This window comes from Dipteris shenzhenensis, chromosome 27, assembly GCF_047967505.1.
Source record: "Dipteris shenzhenensis isolate YYH24624 ecotype China chromosome 27, Dip_SZ_1.0, whole genome shotgun sequence".
In the NCBI taxonomy this organism is placed as follows: domain Eukaryota; kingdom Viridiplantae; phylum Streptophyta; class Polypodiopsida; order Gleicheniales; family Dipteridaceae; genus Dipteris; species Dipteris shenzhenensis.
This window is the reverse complement of record NC_141622.1, coordinates 35,290,111-35,304,469: the sequence shown is the minus strand read 5'-3', so window position 1 is coordinate 35,304,469 and position 14,359 is coordinate 35,290,111. Positions and strand designations below refer to the sequence as shown.

The window sequence follows — 14,359 nt, the reverse complement described above, 5'->3', positions numbered from 1 at the left end:
AATAGCACAGTCTCAACGCAGAAGACAGCGCCAGGTTCCACGCAATCTGCCCTCTTCTGTTAATCGCCTCTGCCACGCCTTACTCCGCTTTGAAAGTCTCGCCAGGCGCCTCTTAATCAATGGACCTCCGGACCAGAGATTTTCAAGCCTTGCTATGCAACTAATTGGCAGATCTAATCTATGCCAGGTGGATTCTTTCCATTTATTTCTAAGGATTCTCTTTCATATTGTTATTTGACGCTCATTATCAAATTACAGCAAATGAAAGCCTCCTCCTTAAAGCATGGAAACCCCTGGTAATTCCCCAGTCCCTTCAAGGACACCTCAGGCATCATCTACCACACAATATCGTGTTCAGATTGCACAACCAGCCCATTTCGGAGCTTTTGCATCGTGGGTCTTCTGTGTCACGTGCCCTTCTAGTGACTTGGACCACATCCTATACCTTCTGCGTGAGGCACCTCAGTTACATTACTTCCTCAGCACAGTCCAGGTTGTGTTCCACGAGACACGTAGATACCCAAAACCCGATATTCCTCACGAGTTTGCTGTCCATCTTTGGAGAGACTTTTACCCCTCGGCTTCAGCATCTCCAGGGTACTCTCCACCTCCTTCAGCTCCCAGATATCCCCCTATACAGGTTGTACCTTCCCCAAGACAGTATTTACACTCTGAAGGCACTCCTCCTGGATATCCTCCACTTCCGACAGCAGCTCCTTATCCCTTCTCAGATCCGTGGACTCTGCAACCTACCCCTGTACTCTCACGAGCAATAACACCCATTTCGGCATCACCAGTGTTACCTCAGACAGGACCTCCTTTACCAGATTTCCACGGCTGGTTCCATCCTGCTTCTCCTACCCCCTCCAACATGAGCAACCTCAGGGAGCAGCCCGAATCTTCTTCCAGGAATGGTACAAACTAGAGCGCAGGTTCGTGCTTTTCTCACAGGGATCTCAGATATGTCGCAACGCTCGCGTGCAGCCTCTCCGGAGATAAGTGACTCAAGTCCAAAAAAGACCCCTGAAGTCAACTTACAAGGCAAAGCACTACTTCAACTTCAAATTTCCCAGCTTCAGGACAGCATCTCCGACTTGGTCCAGAAAGCCCAACAACTCCAAGATTCTCGCAGTACCACACATACAGAGGATGACGTGACGCAACCAGACGACTATGTGGACTCATTCCCACCAGAGGTAGAAAACACTCAACTCCGTGCCCTCTACCGTTTACTCCAAGCTTCCAAAACTAAAAGACTTGACATTAAAGTTCCGGAAGCCTACAATGGTCAACAAAATCGCCGAACAGTTGACCAATGGCTCGCAAAACTGTGCATGTACTTTGATAGTGTTGACCTCACTGAAGGCAAAAAGATTGCCTTGGCAGCCTCCCTCCTCAAGGATACAGCTTTCTTATGGTGGCAACGAAGCTTAAAGGACGGCAAAAGTGTGTTAACTAGGGAACGTTTTGAACACGTGCTCCGTAAGCAGTTCATACCTGCCAATGCGGACTTCCAAGCACGTTCAAAACTCAGACAGTTGGAGCAAATAAGCTCCCTGTCTTCCTACATCTCTCAGTTCACCACATTGGTGCTGGAGATTGATGGTTTAACTGATGATGATCGCCTTCATGCTTTCATCTCAAGCCTAAACCCCTCGTTACGCATTGATGTCCTTAAAGCAAACATCACCACCACGGCTAGCGCTATTGCTTACACAGAGCGCATTACTGATTTCCAAAACACAGGGAAGCAAAGTGCTAATAGAACACCAAACTCTACTATGGCCAAAGGTGCTCGCCCTCAAGATAACCCCAAGTTTAGAAAAAACTCGGGTAATCAAGGTCAGCGACAGTCTCAAGATCCCCACAAGTCTCAGAAATCGTATGCTGGATTCCAACAGAAGCACTCCTCCAAGGATCGAGCCTCTTCTTCTTCACAAAGTCATCACCGTCATCCCCAACATAAAGGTGCGGCCATTGATAAGAAGAACAACTCCAGCACAAAAGGACTTTGTACCATCTGTACAGGCGACCATAGATGGTTCGATTGTCCCAAGCGACCAAAGCAAAATTCCAATATGGAACCTAGCACTTCCCAAATAGAAGATGCTACCCCAGCACAAGACAAGAAAGGCAAAGCTGTTCGAATGGCAAATACCATCCACATGAGCCTTGCCAACAACCCCGAGCCTTCCCTAGCCACTCAAGTACTTTGTGTCCAAGGATCAATTCGTGGAACAACGGTCACTATCCTCATCGACAGTGGCTGCTCTCATAACTTCCTAGCTAGTTCTATGTTCGACAAACTTCGGTTGACCACCAATCCTAGTCCCATGGACTATCAGATTGAACTCGCAAATGGAACTACCTTCTTGTGCAACACCAGGATCAAAAACTTGTCTTTTCGCATCCAACATTATACGGACAAGTTGAACTTCGACATCATGTCTCTTTCTCGGTACGATGTCATACTCGGACAACAGTGGCTCTACGACTATGATCCATCAATCAGTTTTCGCAGCCATACTATCCAGTTTGTCCACCAGGGAAAACTTATTTTGCTAACTGGTTCTAGGGACTCTCCTTCAACCCCAATTGCCTCTGCCCTACAAGTAAAGAAGTGGATTCGTAAACGTCAAGTAAAGACTTCACTTCTGTTGGTTACGGCAGTAGAGGAGACACCAACAAAGGATCCTCCTGAGTACCTCAACCAACCCTTTTTTCCAGCCCTACCTGGATATTTTTCCACAGGAATTGCCAAAGCAGTTACCACCTCGACGACCAGTGGATCACCCAATCGAACTTATTCCTAGAAGTAATCCACCGTCGAAACCTCCTTATCGGGTTTCTTACACTCAAAATGAAGAAATCCAGCCCTACCTGGATATTTTTCCACAGGAATTGCCAAAGCAGTTACCACCTCGACGACCAGTGGATCACCCAATCGAACTTATTCCTAGCAGTAATCCACCGTCGAAACCTCCTTATCGGGTTTCTTACACTCAAAATGAAGAAATCCAAAGACAGGCGATCGAACTGCTCGACAAAGGTCACATTCGGCCCAGCCGCAGCCCTTTTGGATCTCCTGTACTGCTTGTGGAAAAAAAGAATAAGTCAATGCGCCTCTGCATCGACTACCAAGCCCTCAACAAGCTCACTATCAAAAACAAGTATCCATTGCCTCGCATTGATGACCTCTTCGATCAACTTCTACACGCAACACAATTCTCAAAGATTGATCTTCGTTCAGGTTATCATCAAATTCGCATACGAGAAGGCGATGAGTACAAGACAGCTTTTCGAACAAAGTATGGACACTATGAATGTTTGGTCATGCCTTTTGGATTAAACAATGCCCCGGCCACATTCATGACACTAATGAACGACATCTTCAGGCCTTTTCTTGATAAGTTCGTCATCGTTTACCTCGATGACATCCTTGTTTTCAGCAGATCCCTACATGAGCACAAACAACATCTTCACCAAGTTTTTGAAGTTCTCCGCGCAAATTCTCTCTACATCAACATTGAGAAGAGTGAGTTCTTCAAGACCCAACTCGAATATTTGGGACATGTTATTTCAGCTCAAGGCATCTCTGTGGATCCCAAGAAGGTCGAGGTAATCCGCAACTGGCCTACTCCTAAGACTGTTCATGATGTCCGCTCTTTTCTCAGATTGGCAAACTTCTACCATTCAAAGGTCTATCAGTTTTCCGAAATTGCAGCTCCTATGTCCGAATTATTAAAAAGCACAGCAGTTTTTCAGTGGCTTCCCGAAACAGAGTATAGTTTCCAACAACTTAAGCAAGCACTCACTACCACACCAGTTATGGCTATTGCTTACCCAAACCTTCCATTTGAGGTCATGACCGACGCTTCCGACATCGCTACAAGAGCAGTCTTGATGCAAGAAGGCAGAGTTATTGCTTTTGACAGCCATAAACATTTCGATATCCAAACCTGATACCCAGTTTATGATAAGGAGTTTCTTGCCGTTGTACATGCTTATCGCTCTTGGAAACATTATCTCATGGGGGCCGACTCGGTGGTCAAGACAAACCATCACTCTCTGAAGTATATCTTTACTCAGCCAGTCATGAACGCTCGACAAGCACGCTGGGTTGAGTTTCTGGCCAACTTTCACATGACCATTGAGTACATTCTAGGACTGCGCAATGTAGTTGCAGATGCTCTCAGCAGGTTAACTCTAGCATCAGCTATGGTAATCTCTACATTATCTGTGGATGTTCCGAATTCATTCAAAGGAAAGTATTTCAATGATAAAGACTTCGGCACAGGAGTACAAGTTCTTTCAAAAGATCAACCTTCGACTTCCGAACAGAAGATTTTCTACATCAGTTCATTATCTCCACCAAGGTCTTATTTTGAGTGGGAGGGGATGTCACAATCTGAGACGTATTCCTTTCTCTATATCTTAGACTTATGGATGGTTTGATGAATGGACACTTGTGGAAGGATATGCCCTTTCGACGGGACACTTCCTATGAGGCACAATCCTTCACAAGAGACATTCTATTGAAGAGACACTCCTATTGTAATGTACCCTCTCATCAAGGGTCACACCCTTCACAAGGGGTACACACCTCTTCATGCACATACACTTTGGAGTACACACCTTTTCATGTGTGACTCTTCACTCTCTATATAAGAGAGGCCCAATTGTATGGATGACACACTACAGACACTCAAGCAATACAAATATTCCTTGTTCTCTGCTATTTCAATCTCCTTTCTGTTCCTTAGCACATTTCTAAATATAGTAAATCTAGGATTTCTTACAGGAGCAGAGCTGGAACACCCCTCACACACCTCAAAATGTGAGCGTGGCTGCAAATGTTTCCTATGGAGGGCTCTGGACAGGTCATGACAGCAGGACGCCTCCTACTGATGGCTCTGGAGAGGTCGCGGGATCTGGGCGCCTAGATTTGAGTCTGGTTGAGGTCACAGGAGCTGGGCGCCTGGATCTGCAGCACAAAAATGGCGGCAGATGGCCACGGGTGCTGTAGAAGACCTCAAAAGGGCTGCAGCAGGGCCTAGAAGTAGTCTCCTCTGTTGGAAAGCAGCAATGAGGTAAGTTATGGCGACAAAATGGCTCTGGAAGCTTTAGACAGCAGTTGAAGAGCCTCGAACAAGCTGGAACAGTGACGACCAGCAGAGCAGCAGAGTCCCAATGAGCAATGGAAGACTCGGGGAGCTGAGGGGAGCTGGAAGACACAAGCAATACCCGCTCTGATACCACTGAAGGATCGATAAACGAGTGAGCAAGCACAAGATTCAAGAGTTGATGGATATCAGCCGTCACGTCAACTAGATTAGATGAAAAGGGAAGTAGATAGTACTTGAAGGTAGACCCTAGGACTAAGTGTCCTAGGTGTCACATAGGACTAAATGTCCTATGTGGCATAAAAGGCACTAAAATACTAGAGTACCTATAACTATGCCTACAAGGCACATACCAGGGCCCATAGGGCATCACTAGAACCGGGAGAAGATGGCCTACATCAGCCTCGACTCTTGTACTTGCTCCCACACTCACCATACCTACAGTGGTATCAGAGCTCCTAGGACCTGCTCCCCTGCCTCCGGATCTGCATTGCTCACAACCTTCAACAGCTCGAGTCGCGTTCCATCCATACAGTCCGTATGACTGTACGGACGTCCATACAGATCACGTACAGATCCCACCCCTTTCGTACAGCTACGCTCCTTGTTGCTCTGCCTGTCGCATCTGCTTACGTACATGAAGCGCAAACAAATATATTACAAGCGTAGATCCTTAAGGGAAATGTCAACTGATTCTTCCAAGGTCATGCCACCTCAGCTAGAGCGTAACATTCCTTCCCTCTTCAGACATCAGCGTCCTCAATGATAAAGTCTGGGAACACTCTCCGCAACTGGTATACGGATTCCCAGGTAGCTTCTGATAGAGGCTGACCATGCCATGCAACCAACACCGTGGGTATCTTCCAATTGCGCACTTGCATTGTTCCTCGGTCCAGGATTCTTGTTGGTTTGCGTCTTGCATTATCCTCTATCTCCTGAAACAAAACCACACCTTCGATTAGTGAGTCACCTGTATGTAAAAATTTCTTTAAGCGCGAAACATGAAAAACCGGGTGCACCTTGCAACCCTGTGGCAATTCTAATTTATAGGCCACCTTGCCTATTCTCTTTAGAATTAACCACGGCCCACAATATCGAGGTGATAACTTAGCACACTCTCCTGAAGTTAACAACTTCGAGTGCGAAGGAACTCTAAGAAAAACTTTTTCTCCTTCCTTAAATTCTCTTATAGACCGGTTTTCATCCACATACGCCTTGGCTCTATCCATAGCCTGGCGGATATTAGCTCTCGCAAGTGCTAGCATCTCCCATATCTGAACCACAAAGTTCGCGGCACTAGACACTCTCTGAGATATTCCAACTGTAGTTGGATTTGCTGGTCTATAGCCATAATTCAATTCAAACGGACTAAACTCCATAGAGGAATGTTTTCTATCATTGTAGGCAAACTCTAACAATGGCAACCACTTGTCCCACATATGTTGCCTCAATGACACATATGCCCTCAACATATCCTCTAAAATCTGGTTGACTCTCTCCGTCTGACCATCCGTTTCATGATGATCCCCACTACTCATTCCCAACTCAATCCTTAGTGTCTCAAATACCGCTGTCCAAAAATGACCGGTAAATCTGACATCTTTGTCTGACACTATGGATCTAGGCAATCCATGCAGACGAAATATATGTCTAATAAACAAATCCGCCACTTGCGGGGCACTAACAGACTCTCTAGTCAGAATAAAGTGAGCCATCTTGGTTAGACGATCAACCATCACAAGGATAGAATCATATCCACCTTGTGTCGTAGGCAGCTCTACAATAAAGTCCATGGAAATACTCTCCCACTTACTTAGTGGTATCTCCAAGGGCTGTAAAAGTCTGGGTGGCTTCACCCGCTCGGCCTTGCTTACCTGACACGAAAAACACAGTGTCACATATTCATGAATATGCTTTTTCATCTTTGGCCAAAAGAAATCTCGCTTCACGAGATCATAGGTCTTCTCGACTCCTGGGTGTCCCACGCATGGGCTATCATGGCACTGTCGAATGACTCTCTGCCTGAGATCATTCTGACTAGGTACTACAACCTTGCCATTTCTTTTCAGCATACCATCCCTTATGGTATATCTTGCATATGTTTGGCCTTTTCTGGATGCCTAGTCATCCTTTTCTTCCCCGGGTCTAAACACCTGAGCTTTAGGCCATTAGCTCTGGACAAACTCGTCCACCTTTTGAGTTTCTCTAATCTCGGTCATTAGAGCACTCTCTAATACCATAAAACTCATATTGTGCATAATGCGAGACAACGCATCAGCAACCTTATTATCCTTCCCTCTTCGGTACCGAATCATCATATTAAACTCCTGCATGAGCTCTGCCTACCTAGCTTGGCGGCCCCTCAAGTCAGGCTGTTTACAAAAATGTTTCAGAGTATCATGATCCACATCCACATAAAACTCTGAACCATACAAATAATGCCTCCATGTTTTCAAAGCATGGATAACAGCATACAACTCCAATTCATGAGTTGGCCAATTTCGCTGAGAGGAAGAAAGCTTCTTGCTTTCAAAGGCTACTGGCCTTCCCTCTTGAAGAAGAACCGCTCCTACCGCAATGCCACTTGCATCGGTTTCCGAAAACAACCGTTTCTAGGGATCAACTATTTTTAACACCGGTCCTGTGACCACAGCTTGCTTTATGGTGTTAAAACTTTCTTGTTGATTCTGTCCCCATATAAAAGGTACTTTATCTAAGGTCAGATTAGTCAATGGCGATACTATTTCGGAATATCCTTTGATATGTCTTCGATAAAATTGGACAAATCCCAAGAATGATCGCAAAGTGGTCAGACTCTGAGGGATTGGCCAAGTCAGTATCGCAGCCACTTTCTTTGGATCCATTTCTACCCCCTCTGGAGTAATTATGAATCCTAAATATTCAAGTCTAACCATACACAGTATAGTTTTCTTCTTATTTACATAAAGATTGGCTTTCCTCAAAGTACTGAACACTATTCTTAAGTGTTCACGATGCTCAGTAATACTTTTACTGAATACCAGAATATCGTCAATAAAATGTACTACAAACTTTCCGATATACGGACGTAGTAAATCGTTCATAAGCATGACGAATGTAGCTGGAGCATTGGTAAGTCCGAAGGGCATCACCAAAAACTCATAATGACCAAACCTGCTTCTGAAAGCGGTTTTATGCACATCCTCGGCTCTAATCCGGATCTAATGGTAGCCACACTTAAGATCTATCTTGCTGAAAATCACGGCTCCATGTAATGCATCTAGCAAATCATCAATCCGAGCCATCGGATACCTGTTCTTAACAGTGATATTATTCAATGCTCTGTAATCTATACAGAGGCGAAACGTATCATCCTTTTTCTTCTTTAATATCACTAGCGAAGCAAAGGGTGAGAAACTTGGTTGAATCTGCCCCAACTTGAGGTATTCTTCCAGTTGCCTTCGCACCTCCGCTTCTTCGGTAAAACTCATTCGATAGGGAGGTCTATTTACAAAATCTGCCCCCGGGATTAGTTCAATCTTATGCTGAACATTCTGCTCTGGAGGTAACCCATAAGGTAGCTCATCCCTAAAACAGTCAGAGAGCCAGCTTGGTCATCTCACCACTTTGAACAACATCAGTGCTAGCCGAAGAATCATCAACCGGCTCTATCGATGCCGTACACTGAAATAAAAACTCTTCTTGAGCTTTTCGGATTTCCATCACGGAAACCAACGGTCCCTGAGGTATATCTTTTTCACCTCGTAAGACATAAAGCACATCATTCATCTTGAATTGATATACGTGCTTTTTCCAATCAATGACTGGATTCTTCCTAGAATGCCACGCCATATCCAGGGCTATATCTGCATGAGCAAGCTTAGTCATTTCAAAATCAAGCTTCTCAGCATAGTCCTGAATACGAAGCTCCAACTGGGTAATCCTTTGGTCCCATACTTCAGTTGAACTTCTATCTGCCATCCTGACTGTATACGCATAGTCAGATGGGCTAGTCTTTAACTTCAGCCTCTTCACGAGCTTGGTGTTAATCACATTGTGTGTTGACGCCAAGTCAAACAACACAATGACATCATGATTGGCCACTTGCCCTTTCATCTTAATTAACTCCGTATCATTAAAGGCTGTATACCCCATTGCTGCGGGCTTAGATAGGATGTTATCAGGTGCACTCGTTACTAGCTTAGCAATAGACACACATAACAAACAAGGTACTGACCTCTGAGAAGATCCCGCTAGCTGAATCTGCATCTGTTCCGCTCTGGGACTTCCCTCCATTTCCACGTCGCATTCTGAGACTACCATCTTAGCCATCCGACGATCCTTATTTCGTGGACAATCCTTCCACTGATGAGGCTAAAGGCAAGCAAAACACAAGCCTTCTCTCCTCGCTTTTTCTCTTTGCTCTGGGTTTAAGGGAGACTTTGACCAAGCCCGGGCTGCCATTGGTGTTACTTTCCTCTTCACTCCAATGGTGGTACTTGATTTAGGAGTTTCAGCTGGTTTCGCCTACTTGGCTTGACCACTCGGCTGAGAACCACTCCCTTTACTAATCCACTTCTTCTTAAACCCAAATTTCTTCTGGTACCCATACTGGCTTCCGACCTGCGCAAACCCACTTGGCCTGCTGCCCTTGGCATCTTCATAGTTCAGGGCTATGGCTATTGCATCATCCAACGTGTTCGCATACTTAGCCCGAACTTCCATTTTAATCCGATCATTCAATCCAAATATGAAATCTTTCACTTGGATTGATTGAGGTAGGGGTTCATCAACCTTCATTACGCTCTCTCAAAACTTATCAGTGTATTCTGCCACTGACAAATTTCTCTGACGAAGGTTTCTATACTGATCCCAAGCTCGGGATGCTTCGTCAGGCGGTAAGCAGTGTTTTCTGAATTCCCTTTTAAACCCCTCCCAGGTAGTGGATGCATTACCATCTTTCTGTTCTTTAATCCACCACCGATCCGCTGCCTCACTAAACATGTGGGTGGCCTCGCGGATTTTCTTGATATCATTCTGATTTCACAAATGGCAAACGCCTCGTCCCATTTGTGTAACCAGGTCTCAATGACATCAGAACTACGGTCATTCATCCGACTAGAATACTTTTCCGGCCTATAATTGGCAATATTAGGTACTTTAGCCTTCCTAGGCTCAACCGTATGGACACTAGACTCCGGTTCCATTGGAGCCTTTCCTTTCTCATCTCGAGAAGGTCTGGCAGACATACTGTGTATCACTCTTCTAAGTTCAGACTGCCTTGCATTTGCCTGTAACAGTTGTGCTAATAACTGCTGCAAGGCATCCTCAAGTAATGCAATCCTGCCAGATAAGGTGTGAACTACTGGGTGCGATACCTGCTGGGTCGGCCGGACTCCTGACTCTACAGGGTCCATCCTGGAAGCTCCTTCTTCTGCTTCCATTCAAGTCAATGGGTGTTTTGCTTTTTCTTTTTTTTTTAAATAAATAAACACCGCTAGAACACTGTATTTATAAACTGACACAATTCCCTATACTAGGGAATACCTGCAATCTGACAACTATACTGACTAGGTAATTGACAAAGGCATATATCCAAATACCGCCTTTCCCTATATAGGGAAATTCCTGCAAACAAACTGACTTTATCACAAAGGCATATGCACAAGCATAATCTCCCAGATTGCCCACAGACATTTGAAGAAGTCAAAAAAATCCCAAGTCTGCTATGTACCCTGCTATGGCATCGAACCTTCATGCACACTAAATATTCACAAGAACCTCTTCATGCAAGCGGAGCATCAACAAAGACTAAGGTCAGGAAAAAAAAAAACACAGAATTGACGAATGCCAAAGAAAGTTGCCTGGTTGTTCGCTTCTCTCTTTTAAAATCAGCCTGCTGTCTGTTCGGAATCAGCCTCAATGCTCACGGGCTTTTTCGACGACCGACCCAAAAAAAATGTGTGGCTTCTAATTGTCGCACATGCCAGGACTGATAAGCCGGTGCTCGAAGACTATTGCCTTTTTCACAAACTCACATCAAGGCTAACCGTAGCCTCTTTGGAACTTAAGCTGCAAGGCCACAGAGTCGTCCATCGTCAGCCTACCCCGCTAGTTTCACAGGCTCCCAACCCCGTGCGTCGCCCATCGCCACGTATCGCATCGAAGGCCTCCCCGTAACTTCAGAGCCATAGCTCTGGCCCGCATGGAAGCGAACTAGGTCCTCAATGCATCCTTAAATTATGTTGGACCTAGTTTGCCCCTAGGTCCTAACCTTACATAAATGCACAATCTTGCTTTTATAATTTCGTCCCTTAAACGTAACCCACCTTCAAGTTCTGACATTACGGTTGGCGTAACAATGCAGCATTCTCAAGATCAAAGAGCTTAAATGAAGAAGAATGGAAGTTCGTATTACACTAAAGTACGTACAAGAGTATTGAAAAGCAAGTAGAATCGATTAGAAGCTAGAGGGCATCACATGAGAATGCAAGCCTATACCTCTCAATTTACAGATATGGAGAGCTTCTAAAGCTCTCATCTCTGTAAACTACACAAATGCAAATGGGGACACATGTCCCACACGTTTGATTAAAGCTAGGACCCACCATACACAGTATAAACAATGATAAAGCTATTGACGAGTACAATTCAATGGTGCATGCCACCAAGTTAATTGTTTTCCAACAAGACGCTAGAATATAAGGCCAGAAGTTTACTTTTCAGTTTACTTTTCTTTGTTACAATTAAAGCATTTCAATTGTATGGTCAAGGAAACAAAGGCAATTTTCAGCCATGATATGATTATTTGAATGGAAAAGGAAACCTTGAAAAACGCACTTCAAAATGAATCTCTTTTCTCCAGATTTCTTTGAAAGGCTCATTCTAATACCAATGTCGTTAAGTCCCCACTCTCATAACCATTTTCAATAGAGCAATAACTAAGAGATCCTACAAGTTAGAAGGCATTTATGAGACTAGGTAAGCATCAAGCTCACCTCCCACCCATAGACCTAGAATACACTAGGTCAATATCTAGGATTCATGCACAAGCCTAGACGTACACTAGACCTTGAGGGTTTTGTCTTCTAGCCTAGCTCCACAAGCTAACAAGCAATGATTGACAACCAAATAAAGAGGGACATGTTCTTTTTTAGGCTCAGCTTGCTTTGGATTATATTTAGTAGGGCCTAGTTAGCCCCCTTATACACCAATCTTGAGAGTGCTTAACAAAGAGGATTATGTACCCCAGCTAACACCCGCCATGCTTGAGTAAATGTGACCTAGAGGATAATTATCGCCATGCTTGACTGAATATGTCACCAAAGATAGGTCAGCTTTGGCACTTATACTACCTCGCGCCAACGGAATTTGGAAGACCTCTCCTGCCACTGTCCATCTCAAAAATCACTCTCTACTACGCACTATTTTACTATGAAGAATAAGTTGTTGTGAGCTGGGCTTGAACCCATGTGACCTACAGTACATGTCAAAGTCCTCTATCTCTTTTTGGCCTGCCCATAGGAAGGTTTAATTGGAGGTTCCACTTTGAGAAGCTAAAAGTGTTGATTTTTGGAAATTCCCATTTGGATTTTTACGATTGGGCTAAGTTGCACTTGCTATTTGTGTCCCTTGAAATCCTCCATCTTATTCTTCTATGCACCATCTTGTTGCACTTGCTATTTGTATCCCTTGAAATCCTCCCATCTCTCTCTCTCTCTCTCTCTCTCTCTCTCTCTCTCTCCTTCCTTTCAATTCGCCCCTTTTTCACGCACCATCTCGGGCAGGCCACATGTGAAATTCATCTTGTTAACTTCTTCAGCTTTCCCCCTGCACAACAAAAGACACCCACCGACCTCTTTTAGAGGAAGTGCCCCCAAATTTTCCTACTGTAGGAGTCAATGAAGTTCAGATGTACATTTCACAAGTGAAGGCCCCCTGTTGCGAAGATGTCTGTCTCATTTGCGGACTGGCCCATTCAAAAGCTCACAATGTGGCCTTTTTCGACTTTCTGGAACCAATAATTCGATAGGTGTAAGGAGCTATGCATATCCAAGCACGCTGAAGCATCCTCTGACACCTGGTTACGGCTGAAAGAAACTCTCAGCTGCAAGAATGTATCAAAAGTTCAGATCGTTCAAAGAGAGAATGCCATCCTTCTGGGAAAACCGAGCTAAATTTCACCGAAGAGCATCGAAAGTTGTCTGATCTTATCTTAGCCTACATCTTTGGCTTGGAGAAAACCAGTCCCTCCTCCCTCAATTTCGCTAAACATGACCTAACGCCCACAGGATTACTTTAAAGATGCGTCCGTGAACGAAAATGGGTAAGCTTCGACTCTAGCACAAATCAATGAGAAAGTTGAAAGTGTTGTCAAGGAAAATGCACCGGCGTTACGCACAAGATCAAGTCAACCCGTTGCGATGAGCAAATAGTCAGCACTAAAAAAGAACAGCAATCCTATATAAAGCTAGCTTCAAGATCTGGAGGGAGGACCTGCATGCCTGCTCTCAAATCGTCCAGCTCCTGCGCAGGCTCGAGGACAGGTTGCTTGTCCTTTGAGCCATTTCTGGTGTGCGTGAATTCGCGCAACTTCCTGAGGGGAGACTTCATGGTGGGGGAGGGAGTCAAAAAGGCATTGAAGAAGCCAAAATGAGGAGGGGAGGAGAGGGGAGGTTGAAAATTAGGGGATGGAGGAAGCAATGAGAGCGAGTGGGAGGACTGGGGAAAAGAGGAAAAACAGAGGAGGAACAAGGACTGGAGAAAAACAATTGGACCAAGCTATGGCCAAGATGCAGAGTGTCAACTTTGCTTGGTCGTAGTTGTGACGAAGGCCTTGCTAACGTTCACTTCTCCCTTCTCTCCTCTTGTTTTGCTTAAGTATATTTATTTATTTATTTATCTTTATATGTATGTATTTATTTATTTATTTATTTTTATTCATTTATATTTATATTTATTTATTTATCTTTATATTTTCTTTTATATTTATATTTATATTTTTTTTAAATATATTCCTTCAGCCCATTTTGTGCACATTGCAAATTTGCTTGCTCCCACTCTAATCGGCCCAACCACAGCTTTCTTGAGAACTCAACACTAGTCGCGTTGCTAGCAATAGCTGCTGCTACGGCGCCACTGTCGAATGACATGCCTCTACGTTGCGCAGAATTTACACCGCGATCAAGCGGCTTGTCCCGCCTTTATGATGCCACGTTCTTGCCTCTCAATTTTCCCATCGTGGATGAGTTGAAGGT

The 14,359-nt window shown here is 44.5% G+C and overlaps 1 protein-coding gene across 3 annotated transcripts in view; it reads right to left on the bottom strand.

Annotated features, from left to right (window-relative positions):
* The window catches only part of LOC147884214 (uncharacterized protein At2g33490-like), a 32,838-nt gene extending 18,902 nt beyond the window's left edge, over nt 1-13,936 (bottom strand). For all 3 annotated transcript variants that reach the window (XM_087398566.1, XM_087398567.1, XM_087398565.1), the window contains exon 1: nt 13,599-13,936. In XM_087398566.1, coding sequence (XP_087254692.1) covers nt 13,599-13,715 — 117 coding nt within the window. In that variant the 5' untranslated portion in view covers nt 13,716-13,936. The remainder of the gene's footprint in view (nt 1-13,598) is intronic.
* Nucleotides 13,937-14,359: the final 423 nt, after the last annotated feature.